Source organism: Anarhichas minor, unplaced genomic scaffold (assembly GCF_050575085.1).
Source record: "Anarhichas minor isolate MPS153535 unplaced genomic scaffold, ASM5057508v1 ptg000026l, whole genome shotgun sequence".
In the NCBI taxonomy this organism is placed as follows: domain Eukaryota; kingdom Metazoa; phylum Chordata; class Actinopteri; order Perciformes; family Anarhichadidae; genus Anarhichas; species Anarhichas minor.
The window spans coordinates 2,175,006-2,198,277 of record NW_027466472.1 but is presented as its reverse complement, the minus strand read 5'-3'; the positions used below and the strand labels follow the sequence as shown (position 1 = coordinate 2,198,277).

At 44.1% G+C, this 23,272-nt stretch overlaps 4 protein-coding genes across 4 annotated transcripts; 1 reads left to right on the top strand and 3 right to left on the bottom strand.

Annotated features, from left to right (window-relative positions):
- Nucleotides 1–4,628: 4,628 nt before the first annotated feature.
- cbln20 (cerebellin 20) lies at nt 4,629–5,455 on the bottom strand. Its single transcript, XM_076100520.1, has 3 exons — nt 5,417–5,455; nt 5,128–5,251; nt 4,629–5,044 (listed from the first exon to the last, which is right to left on the bottom strand). Exons 1-3 carry the CDS (start codon nt 5,453–5,455, stop codon nt 4,629–4,631), a joined length of 579 nt encoding a protein of 192 aa, XP_075956635.1.
- Nucleotides 5,456–6,768: 1,313 nt separating this feature from the next.
- Nucleotides 6,769–13,069, bottom strand: ftr86 (finTRIM family, member 86). The gene is made up of 12 exons (XM_076101048.1): nt 11,828–13,069; nt 11,151–11,714; nt 10,636–10,731; nt 10,271–10,504; nt 10,018–10,180; nt 9,854–9,931; nt 9,721–9,762; nt 9,602–9,640; nt 9,436–9,477; nt 9,251–9,316; nt 8,954–9,156; nt 6,769–8,118 (listed from the first exon to the last, which is right to left on the bottom strand). The coding sequence occupies exons 2-12, from the start codon at nt 11,658–11,660 to the stop codon at nt 7,768–7,770; spliced, it is 1,824 nt and encodes a 607-aa protein (XP_075957163.1). The 5' UTR covers nt 11,661–11,714; nt 11,828–13,069; the 3' UTR covers nt 6,769–7,767.
- Nucleotides 13,062–16,247, top strand: nudt8 (nudix hydrolase 8). Its single transcript, XM_076101050.1, has 5 exons — nt 13,062–13,190; nt 13,899–14,720; nt 14,804–14,936; nt 15,176–15,253; nt 15,434–16,247. The coding sequence occupies exons 1-5, from the start codon at nt 13,120–13,122 to the stop codon at nt 15,617–15,619; spliced, it is 1,290 nt and encodes a 429-aa protein (XP_075957165.1). The 5' UTR covers nt 13,062–13,119; the 3' UTR covers nt 15,620–16,247.
- mfrp (membrane frizzled-related protein) lies at nt 16,076–22,575 on the bottom strand. Its single transcript, XM_076101049.1, has 13 exons — nt 22,512–22,575; nt 21,220–21,330; nt 20,450–20,587; nt 20,081–20,251; nt 19,760–19,979; nt 18,987–19,117; nt 18,767–18,892; nt 18,616–18,692; nt 18,391–18,539; nt 17,893–18,023; nt 17,435–17,569; nt 17,080–17,207; nt 16,076–16,907 (listed from the first exon to the last, which is right to left on the bottom strand). The coding sequence occupies exons 1-13, from the start codon at nt 22,573–22,575 to the stop codon at nt 16,683–16,685; spliced, it is 1,806 nt and encodes a 601-aa protein (XP_075957164.1). The 3' UTR covers nt 16,076–16,682.
- Between the last annotated feature and the right edge of the window lie 697 nt (nt 22,576–23,272).

Sequence of the window (23,272 nt, the reverse complement as noted above, 5' to 3'; positions counted from 1 at the left end):
GATAACAGCCGTTATTAGGACAGCAGTGTCTGATTTCCATTGTCCGAGAGGACAGCACCTGCCCAGAAATGTAATTTTGGAGAGCTTTGTCGTGAGGATATAATGGACCACAGACATGAAGACAAAAGAAGATGGCGGGAAAGTGTGATCAGTTCATGGCCTAGATCTGGGAACAAAATACGGCATCACCCAGTTCTCATGCTGAGAAAGAAGGAACAGAGTAGTGCTGTTTGTTTCCATGTTTACTGTGAGAGTTTTTTAAATGTCCGTCCTGTAAAAGCTTTCTTGCCATGTTATCTAGATGTCATCTATCCATTTGAGGAGGAGAGAAGGTTATATCAAACCAAGTCTCTCTCACCCTGACCTGGAAAAAGTCATTCATGCATTCATCTTTTCAAGACTTGATTACTGTACCTCTCTTCTCTCTGGCATCAACGTGAAAGTCACTCTCTCGCCTGAAAGTAGTTCAGACCTCAGCAGCTCGGCTTCTCACTGGTTTTAACAGACGGCATCACATCACCCCAATCCTGACTTCTCTTCACTGGCTCCCTGTTCGTTTTAGAATTGATTTTAAGATTTTACTGATGACTTTTAAAGCACGTCTGGTTTATGGTCTGGCCCTAAAATATATAGAGGAAATGTTGACCCCCTATGAGGTGGGGCCCTTCTGGCTGTTACAAAGTCGAGGCTGAAAACTAAAATCACTTCTTAAAACCCATTTTCACAGACTGGCTTTTATGTGATGTCGTCGCTTCACTGCTGTATTTTTATTTGTTGATTTGACTAAATCATTTTACTTTATTTACCACCTCAAGATAGCACACCATTGATGATATGCAATTTTGGATTTAGATTTCATGATTAAAAGAAAACCTGCAATTCTCAAAATGATGTTGCAGGTTATTCCACAAACACCCAAATGACCCAACTTTCCCTAATGAATTCAAGTAAGAGTAACTTGCATGAACTATATTAAATTAGCGACCGTTACTATCGTCCAAAGTAAGCTAGTATCACTTAGCTTCAATGGTAACTATATTCAATAGATAAACTATGCTTCCATCACATTACCTCATATCGTTGGCTTGTTTGTTATATTTTCAAATAATAGCATAAATAAAATAGCATGTAAAAAAATAGTAGAAGTAACACATTTTGAATATTTTTTATATAATAATATTCTTATTTTTATGAATATTTCCCTGAAGAATGGACAACCCGTTTCTCATCCAGAATCATTTAGCCGTCTAATTTTAGTTTTTTCCCTCACTGCTCAGGATTACTACAGCACGTTGTAGTGCCACGTCAATCTTCTTTTTTATTTACTAACGGCTAACGGAACGTTTAGCACACACAATGCTGTACCGGCTCACTTTTATTACTTGCACGGTGTGTTTGGCTAACGGCTAACAGCTAACAGAACTTCCTGTACACACAGTGCTGTTCCTCGCTGCCACTCAGCTTGGTGAGTTTAATTTTGCTTTTGGCAAGGATGTACAACGTTTCTTCTACGACGACTTGGAGATGATTGCCTGCATACATTGCCGCTTGTTTTTGAGTTTGAATGACGTGTGTTTTACGACGCCTTATAGGCTATTGGTGTCTCGAGGGGGTCTTGGCCAACTTTGGGTTGTATTCATTCAATCACACAATACACAACACAATCTCACGGCAGTTCGTGAAATAGTCATAAAATGTACAGTGACACGAAATGTCTGTTTTTGTTGTGTTTTTCAGAACGACATTACGTTAAAAACTTGCGTTAGGTTACGGCAACAAAACCACCAGTTGGCCTTAAAATAACTATAGCAGTAGGGTTTAGGCAACAAAACCAACAGTTATATTTTGGCAACAAAACCACGAACAGTTAGGTTTAGCAAACAAAACCTGGGCAAATCTACAGAACTAATTTTAATATCACTTCCTGTTGTTCTGTGAGCAACGTTCACAGAGTTACAAAACTCTGAATAAATTGTGTTAATTAAATGTAATTGTTTACGTGTTATCAACTCAAATCCAAAGTCCATATCAAAAATAGGTCAGTTCCATTCAAAATGGTAAAACCACGGGCTATCAAGAATAGACAGCAAAGCAAGGGTAATATTTCAATACTTTAATTTTGTCAACAACTTCTTCCATGTAGACACCACACATTAAGTCATCTTCAGTTGAAACAACAAACAATAGCAGGCTATAAGTGAATTTCTTAAAATCATTACAAGACATCATTTCAGCAAGAGAACACTCAAATTTGCATACGTTGAATCCAGCTATGGTGGATTTAAAAAAGATGTCTTCTAGCAGACTCTAACCTTGTTAGTATGAAAAGAGTTGAAACACAAAAACACTGCACCATGCGTCCCTAATTTATTCAGTAGGATAAAGAAGGAAGGCACTGAAAGTGTTATACTGGCTGCTGTCGTCACATATGAAACATCCACCGGGCAGCTGGACGGCCACCATGTCCCCAGCCTTCAGGTGGAGGGCCACGACTGTAGTGGCACTGTCCTCTTGGTCTAGCTTATTTTCTTCTCTGGGTCCTGCCACCAACTGGTTGTTAACCAGCAGATTGGCACAGGCGGCTATTTTCCGACCAGGAGCACCAGCGTCACTGTAGACGGTGAGGGCGAGGCTGTAGACGCCAGAGTGTGGAACAGTGAAGACACCGGTATCCGCGCTGTAGCCATTACCCAGGTTGATGAAGACGCGTTTGTAGGACAGGAGCTTGTCGAACTTGTAGGAGACATGGCATATATCTGTGTCATCGATTTGAGTGGCAGAGAAGGCGCTGCGGCTGGCTGGAGATGTAACAAGGGGAGACAACAGGTTAGAATAAAATAAAATAAAAACAGAAGTAGATCTCATAAGAAGAAAAGTCTTCTTTAAGATGCTTTTATAATTGCACGTGTATCTGCTTTGTGTAACTCACCTTTCACTTTGTCCAGACTGTGCTTTGTTTGTCTGTATTCCTTCTCCAACGTATTCAAAGTCGTGGTAAAGTACGTCGTCAGCCTGTCCATCTCTTTCAACATCATACAGCACCCACAGGAACCCGAGTCCGTAACACACTCTAAAACACAAAACACACACACACACACACGTGAACACACTTGCAGATGAGAATAAATGCAGACACGCTGATTATGCGCCAACAATTCCTCACCACTGCCTGGTCCGAGGGTCGGAAGCGGTCCCCTGGAGTCCCAAGAAAATGGAAGGGCCGCATGCAGCAGACAGATCAGCACAACAGCTTGGGGGGTAAAAGCAAAGGCATGTAGCGTTAAACCCAGAAGGAGCTTTACACTAGTTGCCTGCTATTGTATTGTTTGTTGTATTTGTTGTATATCTGAACCAGTGCTACCTCTGTAAACGTACTAAGTCTCACCTCTCATGCTGACGGCTTCAGAAGGGTGGAAGGTGTGATAAAGTGATCAGTAGAGGAAGTATCACAGGTATATATATTTTTTCTCAGAGCCCCTCCCTTCTTAGGTTTTATTCATCCTCTTCTATTATCGCTCCTCCTCGTTTTTTTGTTTTCGCCCTATTTTCCTTTATAACCGAATAACTGAGGATGGTTTCTCATCATCACCAAGTGCTGTCACTTCCCCAAAACATCCCACACACCCTCCAGGGCTTTGTGTGTGCAGGTATCACCTATATCGTCTGGAGAGAGCGGTGTCAGTGCATGTAGTTTAGAGAGCTGCGTGATAGTTTTATATGCTTTGCTGATCTTAACTTTTATCTTAACGTGTAGAAAAATCACTAAATAGCTCAAATAAGTAACATAATTGTCTCAGGCAGCTGCACTGTTTTCCTGTGTAGATATACTACTTCATCTAATGTTAGGATATATACTGGTAGAAGAGGAAGAAGAATAATTAATAATCTGTGGGTACCAGATCACAGAGTGATGTTAAAAACTGCTCTATTAAATATATAAATATATAGATGTGTTATAGATCACATCTCATTTCTCCCTGACACTATGTATAGATTAAGACCCTAAAAAAGGCCACAATAAGCTTGAGTTAAAGTTGGACTATAGTCTTTAAATACATATTTTAACAATATGTATTTTACTGTACTTATACATGTTTGTTACGACTTGTATTTCATCTGTCTGGATGATATGGCATCCATTTATATCATCAGTTTCTATGAGTGAGGGAGATCAAACTGTAACTTAATAAGGGCTTCAATAAAATGTGTCCTAATGTGGTTAAAATGACTTCAATCATAAAACACATTCTAAAATGTTATTTAGTTTTGTAAACCAGTACACAGCAACAACATCCCTAATGTAAGCATTACTTTTATTTCTTAAGTGGAGATTGAAACAAATTGACTAGTTTGTTTGAAAGTTTGGTTTATTTCACTGGTCAGTCTCAGAAACATTGATTTTCATTCAAATTTCTAGCACAATTTCCATCACATCATCCCAGTGGTGTCATAGATCAGCTCTTACACTGAAAAATAACTTGATTTCAGGAAGCGTATCGAGCCGTGATGGAACAAAACAAACAAAATATCAGATAAAGATCAATGGCTACAAATCAGTGTAATCTAACAGACTCGTCAGTATCGGGCAAGAGTTGGTACAAAGCCCAGAACAGCTACGCTTTGCAAACTTAGCAGGGATACAGCAGGAAACCCGTGAAAGTGTTTAAGTAGCTTTGATGGTCGCAGATGAGAGATCCTTTGGGCAGGTTGACCGCCACCTTGTCCCCAGCCTTCAGTTTCACTGACACAACAGCAGTGGCACTGTCATCGAGGTCCTGGCTTTTTTTCTCCTGGAGTGTAGCCACCACCTGGCTGTTAACTGCCAGATGGGCTCCGGGGCCAATGACGGCATCGGAGTAGACGGTGACGGCGAGGCTGTAGACCCCAGAGCGGGGGGCGGTGAAGGTACCGGTCTGCGCGTCATAGCCATCGCCCAGGTTAAGGAAGACGTGCTGGTATCTGATGACCCTGTCGTCGGTGAACGGGCCGAAGCAGTCGTCATTTTTGTTATCGTGGAGAGACACGGAGAAGGCACTGCGGCTGGCTGTAAAAAAAAAGCTGATCAGTTTTGTTCTTTTAATATAATATAATTCTGATGAACTGTTGACCCCGGTTTGTGCGTCTCACCTCTCATATCATCGAGGGCCATCTTTGAGTTCGTCAGATTCTTGCTCAGTTCTTCTACGGTCATGTTGAAGAACGACTCCATCCTCTGCATCTTCTTCTGCATCAGACAACAGCCACACGAGGCCTGATCCGCACGACACACTGCATGCACACACACACACACACACACACACACACACACACACACACACACACACACACACACATATGAATATGACAGATGACATGCAGATTCACTGAGTGTATCGACAGAAGGGATAGACTTAGTATTTCCTTAACAATCTCTCACCATAGGGTTGTTCTTGTATTCTTGTGGATGCGCCTTCATCCCAGCTAAACGGATTCTTCAAAAAAGCTCCATGCAGCAGACACAACAACACAATAGCTGGCGGGGGAAAGAGCAAAAGCACACATACCAGTAGACCTGGATAAAAACTTTTGCATTAGTTGCCGTTGCTTTTTTCGAGCAATAAGCCGACTCTGGACTACTTCTGTTTCTTTCGTTTTTCTTATTTTGAGGTGTAAGCTTCAATGAAACACCTTTCACAAGTTGCAACTTATATCTCGTCTCACCTCGCATGTCGATACTGGTAAATGGCGACGGCTTCAGAAGGATGGAAGGTGTGTAGACTGCTCGTGAGACAAAAGTCGTGGATATATATTTTTCTTGGAGCCCCTCCCTTACCTCTCTTTTTAATTCCTCCTCTTTTGGCATCGCCCCTCCTTGTTTTTGTTATTCTCTGCCCTATTTGCCTTTAGAAGTTTATAACTGGAGATGCATTTCTTCATCACTAGAGGCTCTCATTTTCTAAAAAACGCACACACACCCTGCAGGGTTTTGTTGTTGATGCCATCCAGGTATCAACTATCACCTGAGATGAGGTCTGTACTGTATGTGGAGTTCAGTTTTCTCATCATCAGCATAAAGGCAGTCCACAAACCAATGGGTGACGACTGTGGTAAAGGCCATTCACGTTCTTGCGTCGGCCACAGTAGTTGTCCAACAAAATCCTACACGCTGCACCTTTAGGAAATCCTAACTATAACTGTACATTTGATTCTTCTTATCTTCATCTCTAGGTCCTTCCACCAACTGGCCGTTAACCAGCAGACCGGTACAGGCGGTCAAGCTGTTACAAGTGGAACCAGCGTCACTGTAGACGGTGAGTGTGGAACAGTGAAGACACCGGTATCCACGCTGTAGCCATTAGCCAGGTTGATGAAGACGTGTTGGTAGGTGATGAGCTTGTCGGAGGTGAAGGGGCCAAAACAGTTAATATGTTTGTTATCGGTTTGAGCGGCAGAGAACGCACTGCGGCTGGCTGGAGGTGCAGAAGGGGGAAGAGAAAAACATAAAGCTATACAGGATTGAGTGTGTGGGAGCTGATGTTTTGATGACTTCCATTCTCTTCCAGTTTGTGTCACACGTGTCTCACCTCTGACATTGTTCAGGATGCTCTTTGTTTCTGTCAGTTCCTTCTCCAGCTCACCGAGACTCATGCTAAAGAACATCTTCATCCTGTGGATCATCTGCTGCATCACACAGCAGCCGCACGACGTCTGGTCCGTAATACACACTGAACACAGAAACACAGACGGGTGCGGGTGAGAGTGTGTGCAGACACATTGGCTACGTCCCCTTGAAAAAAAATCTCTCAACGTTTTCCGCGATGGGATCGACGCCTGCATTTTCTGCCTTTTCTCCAGGACTAATCCAGGAATAATCAGCAACCTGGGCCTTCACACACACACACACACACACACACACACACACACACACACACACACACACACACACACACACACACACACACACACACACACAAACACACCAGGGCTTTGTGCTGTAGATGTAGGTCAAGTGCGCTGAAAATACAGTGAAGTTTTCTTCATGAAAAGGTTTTCAAAAGGCATGACAGGACAGCTGAGTTTGATTTTTCCATCCCTAAAATCAGAGTTTCAATGTCCTCCTGAAAATAGTATTGAATTACTTGAGTTTGCTGGCAAAAAGCAAGGCCATGCTCATGAGTGTTCAAGAGAGAGAAGACATTAAAAAATGCTTTTCCTCTAGCAAAATAAATCCTCGTTTGAACATAAATCAGGACTCTGCACTGTAGGTTAATAAATAACAATCGTAGCTGTGTCTAGATAAAGGAATGAGTGGACAAAAGATCAATGAAGGTCAAATAGTTGTTGGCAAATCCACGAGGGACTAGTGAAGATACTACAGATAACGTAAGAATGGAAGGGGAGCTTAGAGCGTCCAGGTCACCGAAGTGTGGGGATCAAATCGCTTTAGTCACAGAAGAAGCCATCTTTGTTGCTCTATATAGGCCACTATTCACTACTCAACCATCAACAATGCTTCAAGTTAACCTTCATCCCAAAATAGTATGTTTAAAAAAAAGATATATGGATAAAGTGTGTGTGTTCTTGCTCTTTTATTCACTTATAAAGATATTTCTAGAAAATGTACATCAGTACAATAAAAGCCGGTGCAGAAAGAATAACATGAAAACCAGACATCTTTGTTTCTTCTCTAGAAGGATCTGCACAGCACATTTACTTCCTTATTAAAAAGTGTCACATGCTTCCAACTGAACAAGCAAGTTATATATAAAAAAAACAAAAAAAAAAACATCATTCATATGCAACTCTATCCAATTGGCAAACAGTCACTGTAGATCCTACTCCTGCACAGAACCTGAACCCTGGGAACAGTGGGGCAGTAAACTGGCTCTGGTGCTGGTGGATGAGATCCGCCTGGTTCTGGGCGATGCGGTAAAAAGCCAGAATCCCTGTGTGCTGGTCCAGATAGATGCCGATCCGCCGGGCCTTAGACGAGCCCAGTAGTTTCTCCTGGCCGTCGTGCCAGAAGGAGAAGCCGGTCCCGGACCAGTACAAGCTCCAAGACTGAGCGTTGTGGCCCAGACGGCTGTTGTCGTCAGAACCTTTACGTTCCATCTCCTTGTAGGCCACGCCGATGCTGAACTGCAGGACCAAGAGGAAACGTGATTAGGAAAAGAAGAATATCCAGGGTGGTGCTTCGGGCCAATGTCATAATGCTAACAATACTAGCATGTTGATGTTTAGCAGGTAGTGTTTTTAGTTTGTTAGCATGCTAACAGAACACTCAACACAGTATACAGCATAGCTGAGGCTGAAGGAAAAGTCATTAGTTTTGTAGGTATTTAGTCAAATAGTACTTTTAGTATTGGACAAATACGAATTTTGAAAGGATTAATAAATGTTAAGGGGTCTCTTAATTTGTCACAATTCATCCAAAGAGGGGGCATGTTTGTGTGAAACAAAATTTAAAGTTACATTTGTTGAGACATTCCAATCAAAACCACAAATATGAACCAGGAGGAAAAGTCGGAGGATCGCCTCATTAGGATTCATCGTTTTAGGACCATGAATGTCTATATTTCAGATATCAGTCTGGACTTAAGTGTGTGACGGACCAACCGACATTGCAATCAATAAAAACAAGTTGCTAGTGACCTGGGAGTGCATATCAGTAGTTATTTTTGAATATTCAAAACAGTTACAAAATATGCTGTTTAGTATGTTTAGTATGTTAGTGAGTACATTACATCACGACCTGCCTTATTGTAAACCTCATTTTGGCATGTTTGAGGATTTTTTTTGTTGATTACATGATTTTTGTATTTTCTCATAATGTCTACTGAGGTGAGATTCCTCCTATGAGCCTGAATTTTTTTTTATATCACCTGCAGTCGTTTCTTTTGTTGCTGTTTCTGCTGCTTTGTTTTGTAAGCATACACATAAGCATGCACATAGCTGAAACCACCCATGGATCTACCTTCTTGCCGGTCCACTCCACCTCCCAGTAGTAAGGGTTCCCTGCCAGGGCCTCCCTGCAGAGAACCTGTCTCCAGAAGTGGAAGCGCTCAGGGTGGTCTGGTAGGTTCAGGTTCTCAGCCCGCATCGTGGCCCTACGACCACCGTCTGACAGCTGCACGTGGCGATACACCGTGTTGGCGTTCATGGTGGGTTCGAAGCGATCTGGGAGGGAGAGGATGGATTTTACTGAAGAATCTGCTCCTCCCTGAAGGCTTTGACACAGCGTTCTTTATTCTGTTTCGTTTGGTGGACTCACGTTTCAGCATTTCTTCTCTCGTCTTTGGTTCCAGGTTGAAATGTTCCACTGTTGTTACAGGAGGTGCTAAGAGGGAAACAACATAAATCAATATATCAAACCAGGGATCAAAAAGCGTCTTCACTTCTGCAAGGGGAAGTAGTTGATTGATGTGTACAAGCGGCTTCTGATGTATTTGTGTTTACTTTGAGGTTGACGAGGAGGGATGGGTGGAGGTGGAGCTGAAGCTTCATGTTCAGAGAGATGGAGGGGAAACAAAAGAAAATGTAGACCAAATTAGAACTCAACTCCATGACTTCTAACATCACTGGAACGTTGTTCATGTACTGCAGCAGGCTTTCTTATTCTTACCTTGAAGGTATGAAGGACGTTTTGTTGAATCCTCGTGCCCTGAATAGATGAAGCAAAAATATTAACCCTGGGACTTTCAAACAGCCACATTTAAACACTCTCAGGTCCATGTGACTTACCTTGAGGTCGCAAAGGTCGATGGTCTCTCGTCATCACATACACTACAGCAAGGAAGGATGAGTTGTTACAAACATCTGAAGGTGCCCCTTTCTATAACAGTCAAAAACAAACAAGATTTTTAAGTTGCCGTACCTGTGTTTGGTGTGGTGGCCTGACCGCTGTCGTTAGCTGCTGCACCACTGGTTGTTGAAGCCCCAGGATCAGGATTCACTACAAAGAAAAGGAAAGTTTTGACTGTCAGAAGAAGGGAGGAGAAGAGAGGTGAGGAGGAGGATGAGGAGGAGATGATCACTGACCTAATGTGGCGATCTTGGCCAGGCCGGTTTTGCAGAGGTCCTGCATTGACTCTTGCAGTTGTTTCATGGCCGAGCGGACAGAGGCCACCACCGCTTCCTCCTGACTCAGTACGGACTCTCCTGTGGCACCCGTCTGACCCGGCGGCTCCATGATGAGGAAATTCTTAAGATTGAATGACACAGCAATACTTATCAATCCTGTGAAATTCAAATGAAATCCATCTCTGGCAACGATTTGCGTCACACTTACTACCTTCAAGAAGCGGATGTCGTCCTGCATGTCGGCCAGCCGGCTCAGCTCCTCGCTCTTCCAGCGCAGCGGTGCCACCTCCTGCTCCAGTTTGTGGATCTGGCCCTCGACCCGGCTGGCTAAGGAGGTCTCATGGTTGTCGAGGACCTCACCGACCTGGATGCTGGTTAGATTCACGCTCTTGACGAGCTCTGTGAATACGTCTGTGCTTTCTTGCTTCAGAGCCTGCACCAAGGCCTGGGAGTGCCCAGAGAAGAGAAGAATGTCAATGTGTGTGTGTGTGTGTGTGTGTGTGTGTGTGTGTGTGTGTGTGATAAGCAAGACGTCAGAAACGGTTTCTACATCAAACCATCAGAACTGTTGCTAACCTTGTGTTGGCGAGCAACAAGTGGGAGCTCCACAATCCTCTTTTCAGTCGCCTGGATTCTCTTCTGTATGTCCACCTGCATCTGAGCCAGCTCTTTCTAGACACACACATCATCCATTGCTTAGTATAGATACAGGTATAATATAGAAAAGAGGCCACACACACACACACACACACACACACACACACACACACACACACACACACACACACACACACACACTGCAGGACAGTAATGGACCTTGATTGTACTTTGTGATTAGACATGTGACATGTTGTAAACAAATATTTTGACCTTAAAGAAGGCGAAGAGCACTTCCACACAGGAATGTGCAGTAAAAACACATTTTACAAGTACTTCAAGTTCAGCTACATTTTGGAAATGTTACACAACACAGTCTTGTATTCACCCACACCTCCTCTTACACACCAACACCAACATGATAGGGGAAAATAAAACTACTTAAGAGCACTGATAATATCCCCATGGTGACATTTGCCCTGTCCATTACATACCTGTCTCTCCTTCCTCTCTTCCTGTGGTTTGAGCACACGGTGTCCCTTGTGTCCATGCTGGCAACACACCTCACAGACGTACTCCTTGTCCTCGCAGCAAAACAGGTCCAAGGGTTGGTTGTGCTGAGGGCAGGGCCTGGGGTCCTCCGTGGGGAGCTGAGGGTACATGCTGCCCTGTCGCGTCCCTCTAGCCGGTAGGACCTCCAGGTAGATGGGCATGGATGGCAGCGCAGAGGAGACAGCGGTGGACAAGCTTCGCTTGAGGCTGTTGGTTCTCAGTTTCTCTATACACTCCGCGAGCACAGTGCTCTTGGCCAGGGAGGGTCGAGGGTTGAAGACCTGCCTGCACTGGGGGCAGCTGCACTGACCCTTGCTGTCCCTCTTGTCCCAGTGGCTCTGGATACAAGCCAAGCAGTATGAATGTCCACAGGGCAGCGTGGCCGGGTCCTTCAGGGTGTCCAGGCACACTGAGCAGACAAAGGTCTCCTCTTCAGACCAGGCTGAGGCCATAGTGGTGCCGGGGTGGAACGCAGGAGGGTGAGCTAGATTTCTCGGAGGTCAGACCTGGGTGAATGGACAACCAAAAAGGTTCCCCCATTTGAGAAGGTTACAGAACTGGAGTCTGTTAAGTTAAAGGAAATACTGCCAAAGATGGCAATGCTGAAATGCCAGCTCACATGAAACTCATGCTGCTTAAAAAGCGAGGCAGTCTGGACTCAGGGTGGGGCTGGTAAAACAGGTGGGGTGAGGAGTTTCTCTCGCTTGTGTCATTCGGTGCATTCCCAGTATGGCAAATGACAAATAATAGGCCTCATGAACCTCTGTAATGGCAACTTTACATCACTGTGAGAATTAACTTTTGACCAACAATGGAACCAGATGATGTCAAGAGTTAAGAAGAGCCACACAGTGATGCTTGGGCTCCTTAGAAATAAGAACTATTCTCATGTTTTAAGTCAAGGCCTGGCTAATGTGGAGTGCAATGAGGACAGACTGGTTTTTGCCTCACCTGACTAGTGATGCATATGTGCAAACTGTTAGGTTTTTAAGAACAAAGGATGAAGGAGCTTGCAGGCCGCAGGTACTCTTCTGCTGCGAGCTTCTTACTGCGCACGCGCATCAGAAGAATGAGCTGGACCCGGTCCAAAATTAAAACAATATTTAATGTACTACACAAAGTTTACTTACAAACTGAATAAACTATCAATAGTAATGTTCTCGAGAGCAGAGACCACATACACGCATCTCCTCACAGTCCGGCGTGGCCAGTTAGCTGAAAATGAGAGCTGCAGTGATCTGAGGTAAACTCCCTAAAACATTGTCTTTTGTATCCCCTGAGAGTCGGAAAGTGTCCGATACTGTCATAAAACGTGTGAATGACCCTCCGTGGCGATTAGTGATTGGCTTCATTTGAATTCTGCCCCCTCCCATTATCGATCCCTAAGCAAAACATCTTGGCTCCTCGCAAAACATCTTGAACTCCTCCTCTCTGTCCTGCTGGTCAGCTTGGCATTTGACCGTCCCACTGGCCCCATCCTCCATCGATGAGGTCGCCTCCATTTGCTGCTGCATGTCTGACACCTCACTCAGAATCCCTATCTGACCCTCAAAACTATTCTTAGTGTTTTAATACCTACAGTGACTATACTTCTATGATTTAATACATTCAATGAGTTAATATACTGTAACATATAATATCCTCTATAAGTAAGAATATTGTAAACCTATAATACATTCCATATGGAAACATATTGTGACTAACATATTTATTATTGTAACACTTCTACTCACCACTAGGGGTGTTATTAAATCCTACTAATAATGCGTTTAATACTGAAATTCTCCACAAAACACAATGGGGGGGTCACCAGTCATCAGTCAAGTAATGCATTACTAGCAGTAAATACAAGCTGAAGAGTTGTAAAAGGAGTTTTCCCCCGTCGTCGCAGTGAGGGCAGCACTGACGCGCATGCGCCATATTGACCAGTGGCAGCCGGCTAGCCGGGCGAGAGGCCAACTGCCGGTTATTCAACTTTCAAGGTGAGTGTTTTCTGCTATCAAATAACATTTTAATTCCCACTACGGGTCACTGGCGTGTATTCTGACTTCGCTTAGGACAAGTCGGATCCTTCCCCATTGACCACATTTAAAGTTTAGCTTTGGGATACATTGACATTTGCTAGTTGTATGCTCAGGTTGTAGCAAGCTAGTTAGCTTCGACATCTGCTTTTAGAGCCATATTTACGACTACCAAACCACCTTTTGATGGTTTAAGTTTGATAGTGGAGAACCCAGGAGACCTGGACTCTTCAACGTACATGTTTATTTTGTGAAAATATTAACGTAACTGTCAAAACTCAGCTAAGCTAGCTAACTAGCGGCTGTAGCTAGTTAGTTAGCGAAAGTTTGAAAGCGGCTATAGCTAATTTAAGGACTAGCTAACAGCTGCACTTTAGGGGTTTGGAGACCAGATGAAATAATATTTGTGCTGATGGTTAGGCTACTAAGTATTGTTACATTTGGGTAAACCTCAGCAGCTCATGCTAACACTTTCACTCATACGTAACTTAAGCGTCTCTCCTTCTCTGCCGGTGTAGCCATGTGGCATGTATGCTTCACCTGAGCTGTGAGATGGCCCCACATTTAATACACAAATCACTTGCTTGTGTAATTCGCTATTGAACAAAATGAGCTTCATTGGCTGATGCATTTAATACTGTCTTTGTGTGTTTTTATTTATTTTTTCAGGATGTTTAGGGCCCCCCAGGGCCTGATTTGGTCTTGTCCCCTCAGGCCATTGCTGCTATTGATAGAGTGCCACCTCTCTGGTTTCTCTAAGCACGCTGCTGCTGGATGGCAGGGTGCAAGGGATGGGAAGAGGAGGAGATATGACGGGCTCCCTGGAAGTAAGGAGAGGTCATCAGAGACTGGACCTCGTGCAACACAGCTGTCTTTATTTAACTCGAACTGTGACAATCCGAAGCAGAGAGAGGCTTCGTCTCAAAACCTCCCATCCAAAGCCACTTTGTCCAGCTATCAACACCTCCCTCAGGTTCCTGCCTCAGCAAACCCCAAAGCTGTGAGAACTTACCGAGACTGTTTAATCAACACAACTTGCCTTCAGCCCTGGAGGAGGCCGTGGGACATTTGCCAACCTTCACACGGTTCCACCTGTAGGACTCGGTGCAACCTTCTCCAAAGCCGTTCGTATTGCAGACAGCACTCTATTAGACCTTTCAGCTCGTCGATTTTGAACCACTTTCTCAGTAGACGACAACCCTCCAGCCTCTCTTGTCAAAAAAACAGAGCAGTTCATCAGGCCTCCGCCCACGAGGTTGACGGCTGGAGGGAATGTCTTTCCCTGCAGAATGAAAACAGGTGTCGACAGAGCTTGGGGCCCAACTTGAAGCTGTACGAGGCCGGGAAAAAGGGGGCAACTGAGAGCCAGGGAAAGAGCCAGGGGAGATGGGCGTCAGTCCTGGTCTCTCTGTGCTCTAATCAGGGGGAGCCGGCGGTTCTTTTCACCCTGCGCTCCAGCACTTTGAAGGGCCGCCACAAGGGAGATGTCAGGTAAAGGGGCAGGCGAGAAACTACACTGTTTTAAAAAGCTCCAGTATAGTGGCGTCTCTGTCCTCATTTCCTGTCATTTGTAGCTTTGCAGGAGGAAAAAGTGATCCGTCAGATAGCGATGTGGTGGCCACGGCGTTGAGGGAAGCCAGGGAGGAGCTGGGTGTTTGTGTGGCGACGGAGCAGGTCTGGGGCATCTTGAAGCCTCTCAGAGACATGGTGAGTACAAGCGTCATGTATTTAAGAGTCACACTACACCATTGAGTGTCAAGATAGGACGATTACCATTTTATGAATGTATGGCGGGTATTGCAAAACAGTGGTGGTTTATTTTATTAGCTTTTTTTTTTTTTAAACAAACGGTTCATGGTTTTGTCTAATCATTAATTCAAAACGTTATCATTTTGAGTACTTTGTCTGATTGTGACGCTGCTTGTGTCTTTCGTCTCTCTCGTCAGTCGGGCATGATGATTGCTCCTGTACTCGCTAACCTCGGCCCCATGGAGGAGTTGTCCTTCGAACCAAACCCTGGGGAGGTAAAGCTTTTATATCTGCTAGAGAGGAGCGGGTTTCCACATATGTAAATGACAAGTAATGAACAAGTGAATAGACAAGTAAACGAATAACTTAAAAAACAATCGCACCTCTCTTTTGGTGAGTTTCAATGTAAATCCCAAATGTTTAAACTCTGCTTCCTTTGCCTGTTTCTGTCCCAGGTCGAGGAGATTTTCACCTTGTCCTTATCCCACCTGTGCAACCCTCACAACCGCGGCTACACACACTTCCGCTCCGGTGACAAGTACGGATACACTGTACCGGTGTTTCGTAACGGGAAGCATCGAGTGTGGGGTCTGACAGCCATCGCCCTGAACCACACCCTGAAGCTCATTGTCCCCCATTAGCAGCTTTTACAGTTTATAGCACACTCGTCATGTGACTCTAGGACTTGATCTAGGCACATGTGCAGTCAAGGTTTGTGTAGCAAAATCAATCCAGGAATCAGTGTGAATGTGAAATATTTTTCTTTTATGAAGGTAAATTTCTTTCCAGTCAGGAGAAGATATATATATTTTTTCCACTTGTGCACTTTCTGAGCCTCGGGTGTATAAGAATGTCTACCGAATGGATCATGTGTATAAAGGTGGTGGCCGGCTGTGAGCAGTTGTTGGACGTCTTAGATATGACGTAACAACATCAAAAAGCAGTGCCAATACTTTAATTATACCTGACTGATTCTTACCTGAACATTTATCGGTATTTCTCTGTATTATGAGCTACTTTAATTTAGCAGCAGCTACCAAAATAAAGAATATTAACAAGCTAAATCAATGAGTCGCTGAGAGTTTTCCCCCTGAGGCTTGTTTTTACTACATTTTTATTTTGTGCAGAGATCATAGTTTCCAGTGTGATTCAGCTCACGTCCGTTTTTATCTCACACTGGATCAAATCTTGACTGTTTAAAAACACTGAAAGGATAGAAGAGCATTGTGTGTGTTGGTGAACAATGCAATAAAGGTTGTTTTGAAGGTATTCTCCCTGTATTCATTCTAAAAAGGTGAGATCTGTTTCTGTGTGATTGACATCAAGGCAATAAATAATGCAAAAAGACAATAGGCTTCTAATGAATGGGGAGTTTGAGAACTTTCATTTTGCTCAGTTGGTTTCTGAATCACAAAAAACGTGAGTTATTTCTATTTATGTACGTTCTCTTAAAATAGTTACCGTGCAACAATTGTCTGCATCCACCACAAGCTTTAAAGGCAGCAGGTTTTAATGAGGCGATGAATGAAGTCAACACTGCTTTCTACAACACAACTCTTGAATGCTGAGGACCTACTGAGTCCAGAAAACTAGTATTCAGTTCTGTAAATTGCCGGCCTTTCGGTCCTCAAACTGCTGCCAGTCTGAAGTGAAATGTTGGGGTGGAGACGATCATCTCTAACTGACAAAAAAAAACCGTAAACATCAAGGCAGCGAGCACTCCACGGGGTCCTGTGAGTCCGGCAGGAGGTGGCAGTTGAAAGGCCAGTTGAAGGAGAAGAGGTCCAGGGCCTGGCTGCATTGCTGCTCGGCAGAGGAGCAGACGGAGCGGCAGGGCTGGAGGACGCCACCCTGAGGGCTGCACTGGGGCAGAAACATCCCACACACCAGCCTCCGCAAGGGCTCGAAGCACGCCAGCTCCATCAGCACCTGGACGACGAAACGGAGAAAAGAGGAGCTTGAACGTCAGACTTGAAACAGCTGTATGGTTGTTATAAGAAGTTAAAGTCGTCAGCGTGTTTTTGTCCCACCAAGGGGCTCGATTTTTTGAAGATTATGCAGCAGCAACAAGAAGTTGGTTAGTTATGAAGGTAGCTTCTACCCGGTACTGTCGCAGGAGCGTGGCAGCTTCTCTCTGGTCAGCAATGGACAGCCAGATGTTTGGGAATGAGGTGAGGTTGTAGCTGAGGCCTTGACACATCTGCACCTCTATGACCTCACACGATGAAGCTGAGGGCATAGAGAAACCAAATCTTTCCTTTTCCTATTTTACATTTATGTAGTCTAATATTTGTTATTATCCCTCTAATAGACAAAGGAAGTTATGATGTAATCGCAAACTTTTATTCTGACAGGGTTTTGTTTTTGTCCTAAGCGGGATTTCAGCAGCAAAACTCTGGGAACAAACACTGCAGTATCTGTGACTGTGATCGGGGTCAGATGTAACAGGGACTCACTGAAGGGAGGGTAGGTGGAGTTGCCACAGCCCTGCTCATCTGCTCCATCGGGGCAGTCGTTCCATCCATCACACAGCCACTGCTGCTGAAGACACTCCCCTGTGCTGCAGGCAAACTGGCTGGGACCACATGTCCCTTTAAATCCAGACAGAAACAAACACTGGAGGGTTATCGAAAGGAAATACTGTAATAGGAAAGGATTTCCTTCTCCCTTTATAAGGAGTTTAACAAAGCGTCAGGTGTAAGCTGCCAGTTTTTGGAAGACTAAAAGTAGGTCATATAATAAGAAGAAGGTAAGGAGAGGAGAGGTGGTCTAAAAGAGGTAAGATGTGATGGAAGTGGTAAGGAGAGAAACAAAGGAGACAGGAAGTAAAACAAAGGACAAAATATGGAAAGAAAAAAGCATCACACAGCTGTTTGGTTAAATATGAATTCGATTTTTTTTATCAAGAACTCACTGCCCAGGACAGACACTGCCTGGTATGTTGTGTTGAAGCCGCTGTCGGCCACTCCCTCATCGGCCACAAACACCACAGTCATGTGGGGGCTGGAGGAGGTCAGGTCTGGAGGGAAGGTGGTACCACAAAACCTGAGACAGAGGTAGAGGAAACAAAAGCTGCTTCAGAACTCTCTGTGGCAATATATATAAAGGATGGCATAAATGTACCTGCATTTACATGTTTACGGTGGCAATCACCGTATTTTCATTGAAATAAAAGTCTGTTAAGTTACGTTCAATCTATCACCAAAGGAGGTAAGACAGTAGTGATTGGGCCTATGGTCCACCGATGAAAGTGTTATGAACTGGGTCTCTGTGGCGACATTCCCCAGAAAAAATTCCTTTGTTTTCACTCAGATAGAAATTCTAAATCAACCAGGTCTGTAATCCTAAGGATCGCCACTTTAAACAGCAAGGAAGAGATAACTGAAGCTGCAGTTACTGTCCAGGTTCTCACCTTCCCAGCACTTTTCCAGCTCCAGTGTCGGCGCTGTCGTGCACCTCCACGTAGTCAAACTCACACACGTCCTGAGTCTCCAGGCTGAAGTTCTTGAAGCTCAGCGTAATGACGTGACCCTCCTCAACAGATATGTACCATATGCACAACTGATGGGAAACAGAAGAACGCCAGATCAGTGAAGAACACGGCCCTGTGATGGGTAGTTTGGAGGGAAGAATGTACCTGCTGGTGAGGGTAAGGCCTGGGGTGGTTTGGACTTGATATGTAACCAAACGGCCCCGTCTTCTGCCCACCACAGTCTGTTGGAAATGGAAAAGGCCCATGAGTTCACTCTTGTGTTGTTGTTTTCTTTACTTTTTTTGCAGGCTCTCACCTTTGTGTTTATGACTGCAGTTTGCCTCGTCCGCCTGGTCGTGGCAGTTTGGATGACCGTCACACACGGACACGGGCAGCAGACAGCGACCACTGTCACACATGAACTCCTCTCTGGAGCAGCTCTCTGAGGAAACACACACAGCAGCAGATGCATGCACTTAAATGGTAATGGACACCAGTGACATGAGTCCATGTATTTTGACGCACACACTACTGACTGTGTCCAGGCAGCGTGGCCCTGTATTGAGCGGTGAAGCCGCTGCCTGCAATGCTGCCATCAGATCGAAAGGTGACCCACACCGAGCCGCTGTTTGTGTTGACTGTCGGTGGTGCAACGTTTCCGCAGAACCTGCAGGAGAGAGATAAACAGTTTTTTTTCTTCTCTCTCTTCATATTACAGCTTTGGAGTTGCCAGTGGAGTCTGAACTTTGCACCGTAAATTCTGAAAAGGATTAGCGAGCCAGTCATGCGACATTATTAGAATTTCATCAATCGTTCATTACGACACTTTCCAAGAATGCAACTAGGCAAACAGTTTCCTCTTGTGTTGAAATCTTTCCAAGAAGCCTTTCGGTACCTAGAAGCCCTCTCCTGTTATGCACAGAGCTTTAGTGACACCTACCAACCAGTTGTGGTAACGTCATGAACCGTAAATGAGACAAGCATATAGGTTCATTTGAGTTTTAAATTTCAGGTGTGTCTGCCATTTTCATACACTCAAGTGTGTATTTGCCAGAACACACATCAATACACACATCAATACTAACACGATGAGATTGTTTTTGTTATTCCTCTCCGGAGTGACATTTAGTGCAAGTGCAAAGTTCAAGGTCTTCTTACAACAGAAGCATAAGCCTCTAAAGGAGAGCATTAGGCAGTGTTGTATAAAAGTAACATCTGAGGAGAAACTACGCAGCTGTGTCTGGAGAGGAAAACTGACAAAGGCCCTGAAAGTATTTGATACGTGGAGATATTTGGGGTTCTGAACTACCTGGTGACCACGGAGCTCTGTTCTATCTGCTGCTGCACCTCGAGCCAGTCAAACAGACAGGGAGACGGCCCCTCGACGGTCAGAGAGGTAACGTGGATCTGGACCTGGTAGGGGGGTGCGACTCGGATCACCCACACGCACAGCAAGTTGGGGGGATAAGAGCCGGGGTGGTTTGGAGAACTGAAACTGCCCTCTGAGTCGGTCAACACCCCTCCACAACCTGAGAGACAGAGAGGGACACCAGTTACAGCTGCACAAGAAAGATAGAAAAAATGTTTTTACAATTACAATATAAATGGCCATTTAGTTTCAATCACTTACGTGTTTCAGATGTTGGGATCTTCGCGGGCTGTGGTGCAGATGTACCAGTTGGCAGTTGACTCTTGTTGGCAGAGATTGTGGGTAAAGTTTGGGATGCTCCATCTCCTGTATTCAGCCGGTCTGGAGATCTGGTGGACAGCAACGGATCCTCCACTGCCTGGCTCTTCATCTCTGGAAACATGACAGGGAGACTGGGTTGCAGTATTGGTTAAATCAGGATACTTTATGTTTTTTTTCAGTTTGCATGAAAATCACATATTGAACCAGCTATAATCCGAGTTCATAGAAATCCCATAAAACCCTTTCAACCAGTTTCTATCTCTTTTTCGTTGTGATGATGAGGGATGCTGAGGTGCAGCAGAGACTCACGTGTGAGGATGAGAGCCAGCGCCAGTCCGAGGGCTGTTACCAGGAGCAGGGCCGCGACACAGACCACCACGGCCCCCCAGCCACAACCTGGGCCCCGCAGACGCATCACACACACCCCTAACAGACCCCGGCCTAGACCTGAATAACACATTAAAGGGTGATATGTTATTACCTTCCATGAACTTGTCAAACTTGTGAGAGACAGACTGAAAACAAGAGTGATCAAACTTAAAGCAGCTTAAACCAAGATACTTTTAGTTCCTAGTATGGATCATACACCAAAAACAAAGGAATCAACATTTCCCATAATGCAACTTGATAGTGTCTTTGACAGACTCTCCCTGTCTGCTAAACACACATGTCTTTCAAACTCTACACCTCCACTTTTTAATACAGGTTCACTTTTTTGCATTTAGTCTACAAACCCAAGCTGAGATAACCCTGATGACATCACTGTGACATCATCGAGGTTGTTGTCTTTTTAAGAAACATCCTCCAGAACCACAGGAGATATTGTTCAACTGTTAACACAAGCTAAATGGGATTAACCATGACCAGTGAATTTATCTTATACATGTAAAAGTTACTCCGTTAATGCTTGGTTATACTGTGAGCCATCCCGACCATGTTTAACACACACTTCTTAACTATATTCTTTAGGATAATCAGAGTCTAGATGATGCAATCATATTGCTAATCCAGTGCACATACACAGTCTAATACAATTCAAGTTTAGTCACAGAAAGCTGCAAGCTGATTGGCTGACTCACCAGCTGCCGGCGGTTTGATTGGTTCAGGGGTGGAGGAGGACGTCCTGAATCCCTCCACTCTCTCCTCTCGCTCCCCCTCCAGCTCAAAGGCAGGGTTGCAGAACACATTCTGCAGAAAGAAAAGTACAAAGTTGTGGAAATGAAACTATATCAATTTTAAAAAAAAACTTCATAAAGTTGTAGACTATTGAATAGTAAACATATTCTTACTTTTTCAGTGGATTCATTTCATAATTGATTTCATTTTTATTGGATACTGTCGCCGACAACAACCCCGTGAGAGTGAGAGTGAGCCAAGCGGCACATTTTCACATCTTTCTCAGTGAATAAACTTCAACTTCGACCAAACCGGAGCTGCTTATTGGAACAGTGTAAAAGACTAACCAAGACGTATTCGGTGACTTATATTTGGTTACTGTCTAAGAAACTTGAATTCAGAAGGTGCAATACAGTTGTATTTGTCAGTTGATGTGTAACAATATTTCCTGCACTGACATTTAGTGAGTTTATTTGTCAGATGAAGCGAACTCGCCTAGCAAATATAAGTCCAACATTCAATCTCTTTTAGCTCTGTTTTTGGTCTCAACCAACTCTCGAGGTAAATATCCGGCTCTTTAGCTGCTAAATGCTCCGATATCTTTAGCTGCTAACAGGTTCTGGGCCAATGAGCTGAAACTCAGAATACTTCCTAAAGCAGAGGCGAGCTGCAGATTCAGGTAATAATTCTCTAAAGATTCATCCCGATGCGAGTGACATCTTTCACATTGTCGTTTGATTTTATACCAATATTGTTTATAGCCGCTTTAAAGCAACTTACTGAACAGCATTTTGGGAAATGTAGGGAAATCCAACGCGCTATCATCGTGTAATTGCTGCTCGAGGCCGCTGTTGCTGCTGTTCGGCAAACGTGACAAAGCCTCGCTTTTGATATTTACCCAATATTTACTGTTATATTTACACATTTAATGCTCAAATGAGAGACACGTGTAGGTCTCTGGTAAAAAAAAATACCATCTGGTCCAATCACACATCTAAGAAGCAGGATAAAAAGACTAAAAATAACTGGCATAGCAAGGTTTCAGGACCATAAGGCTTGAAATTAGGTTTAATTAATTATAATATTTTTGTAGAAGAAAAAAAATTCTAAATAAATTCAGCTATTCCAAAAAAAGTAAGTTTGTAAGATGATCATAATGGACTAAATAGGATACAATCTGCTAAACGTCTCATTGTCTCCGTGACCTTTCCCACATCACATCACCTTCATCAACCACCATGATCCATCTCATCCTCCTCACTCACCTTATAGATATCTGAAGAGTCGGAGTAAACTGCAACCTGGCTGAGGTCAGACATCTTTAGTCCGCTGTCACTGTTACCTCAACATTGTTCACTTTTTGCTCCTGCGGTTCCACTGAAGTGCAGCAAGTTTACGGCCTTCAATCCTCCATCGTAAAAGAGCTCTTTGTTGGACATCCATCAACGTAATCCAGATCAGAATAACAAATATAATTCAATTTTCAAACTCTGGTTGGAAAAACAACATCCATGTTTGCAGCTATTCTTTGGCCTTTTTGTCTGTTTTAGCAGCACCAACCTGCATTTCTCTTGTTTTCGTATGGTGTGCAAGTGGTTACAAAAGAGTTTCAAAAACTCCTTCAACGTGTTGAACAAAGCCGGGTCAGCTGAGAGGACTGAGCCCCTCGGAGGAGGAGGAGAAGGGGAGAAGGGGGGGAGGATGGAGGTGGGCATGGGGGTCCCTGTTAAATCTCGATAATCCCTATAATGATCTTTTAAGCCGTTTTATTCACATGCACGCTCGCATGCTCGAACCTGACGAAACACACAAATGCACACCGTTTTAAACCCCCCGAACACTGGCACAGAGACGGTCTGAGTCATGTAGTAATACTTCTGAATATTTAGGCATCTAAACAACAACAGTGTTGGGGTGAGGTCCGTTTCTTTGTGAATGGTGAATAATAGCGAGACGTGCTGAAGAGATTGAGATTTGAAATTCCATTTTTTGCCAAAAGCTGGCTAATGGTGTTGC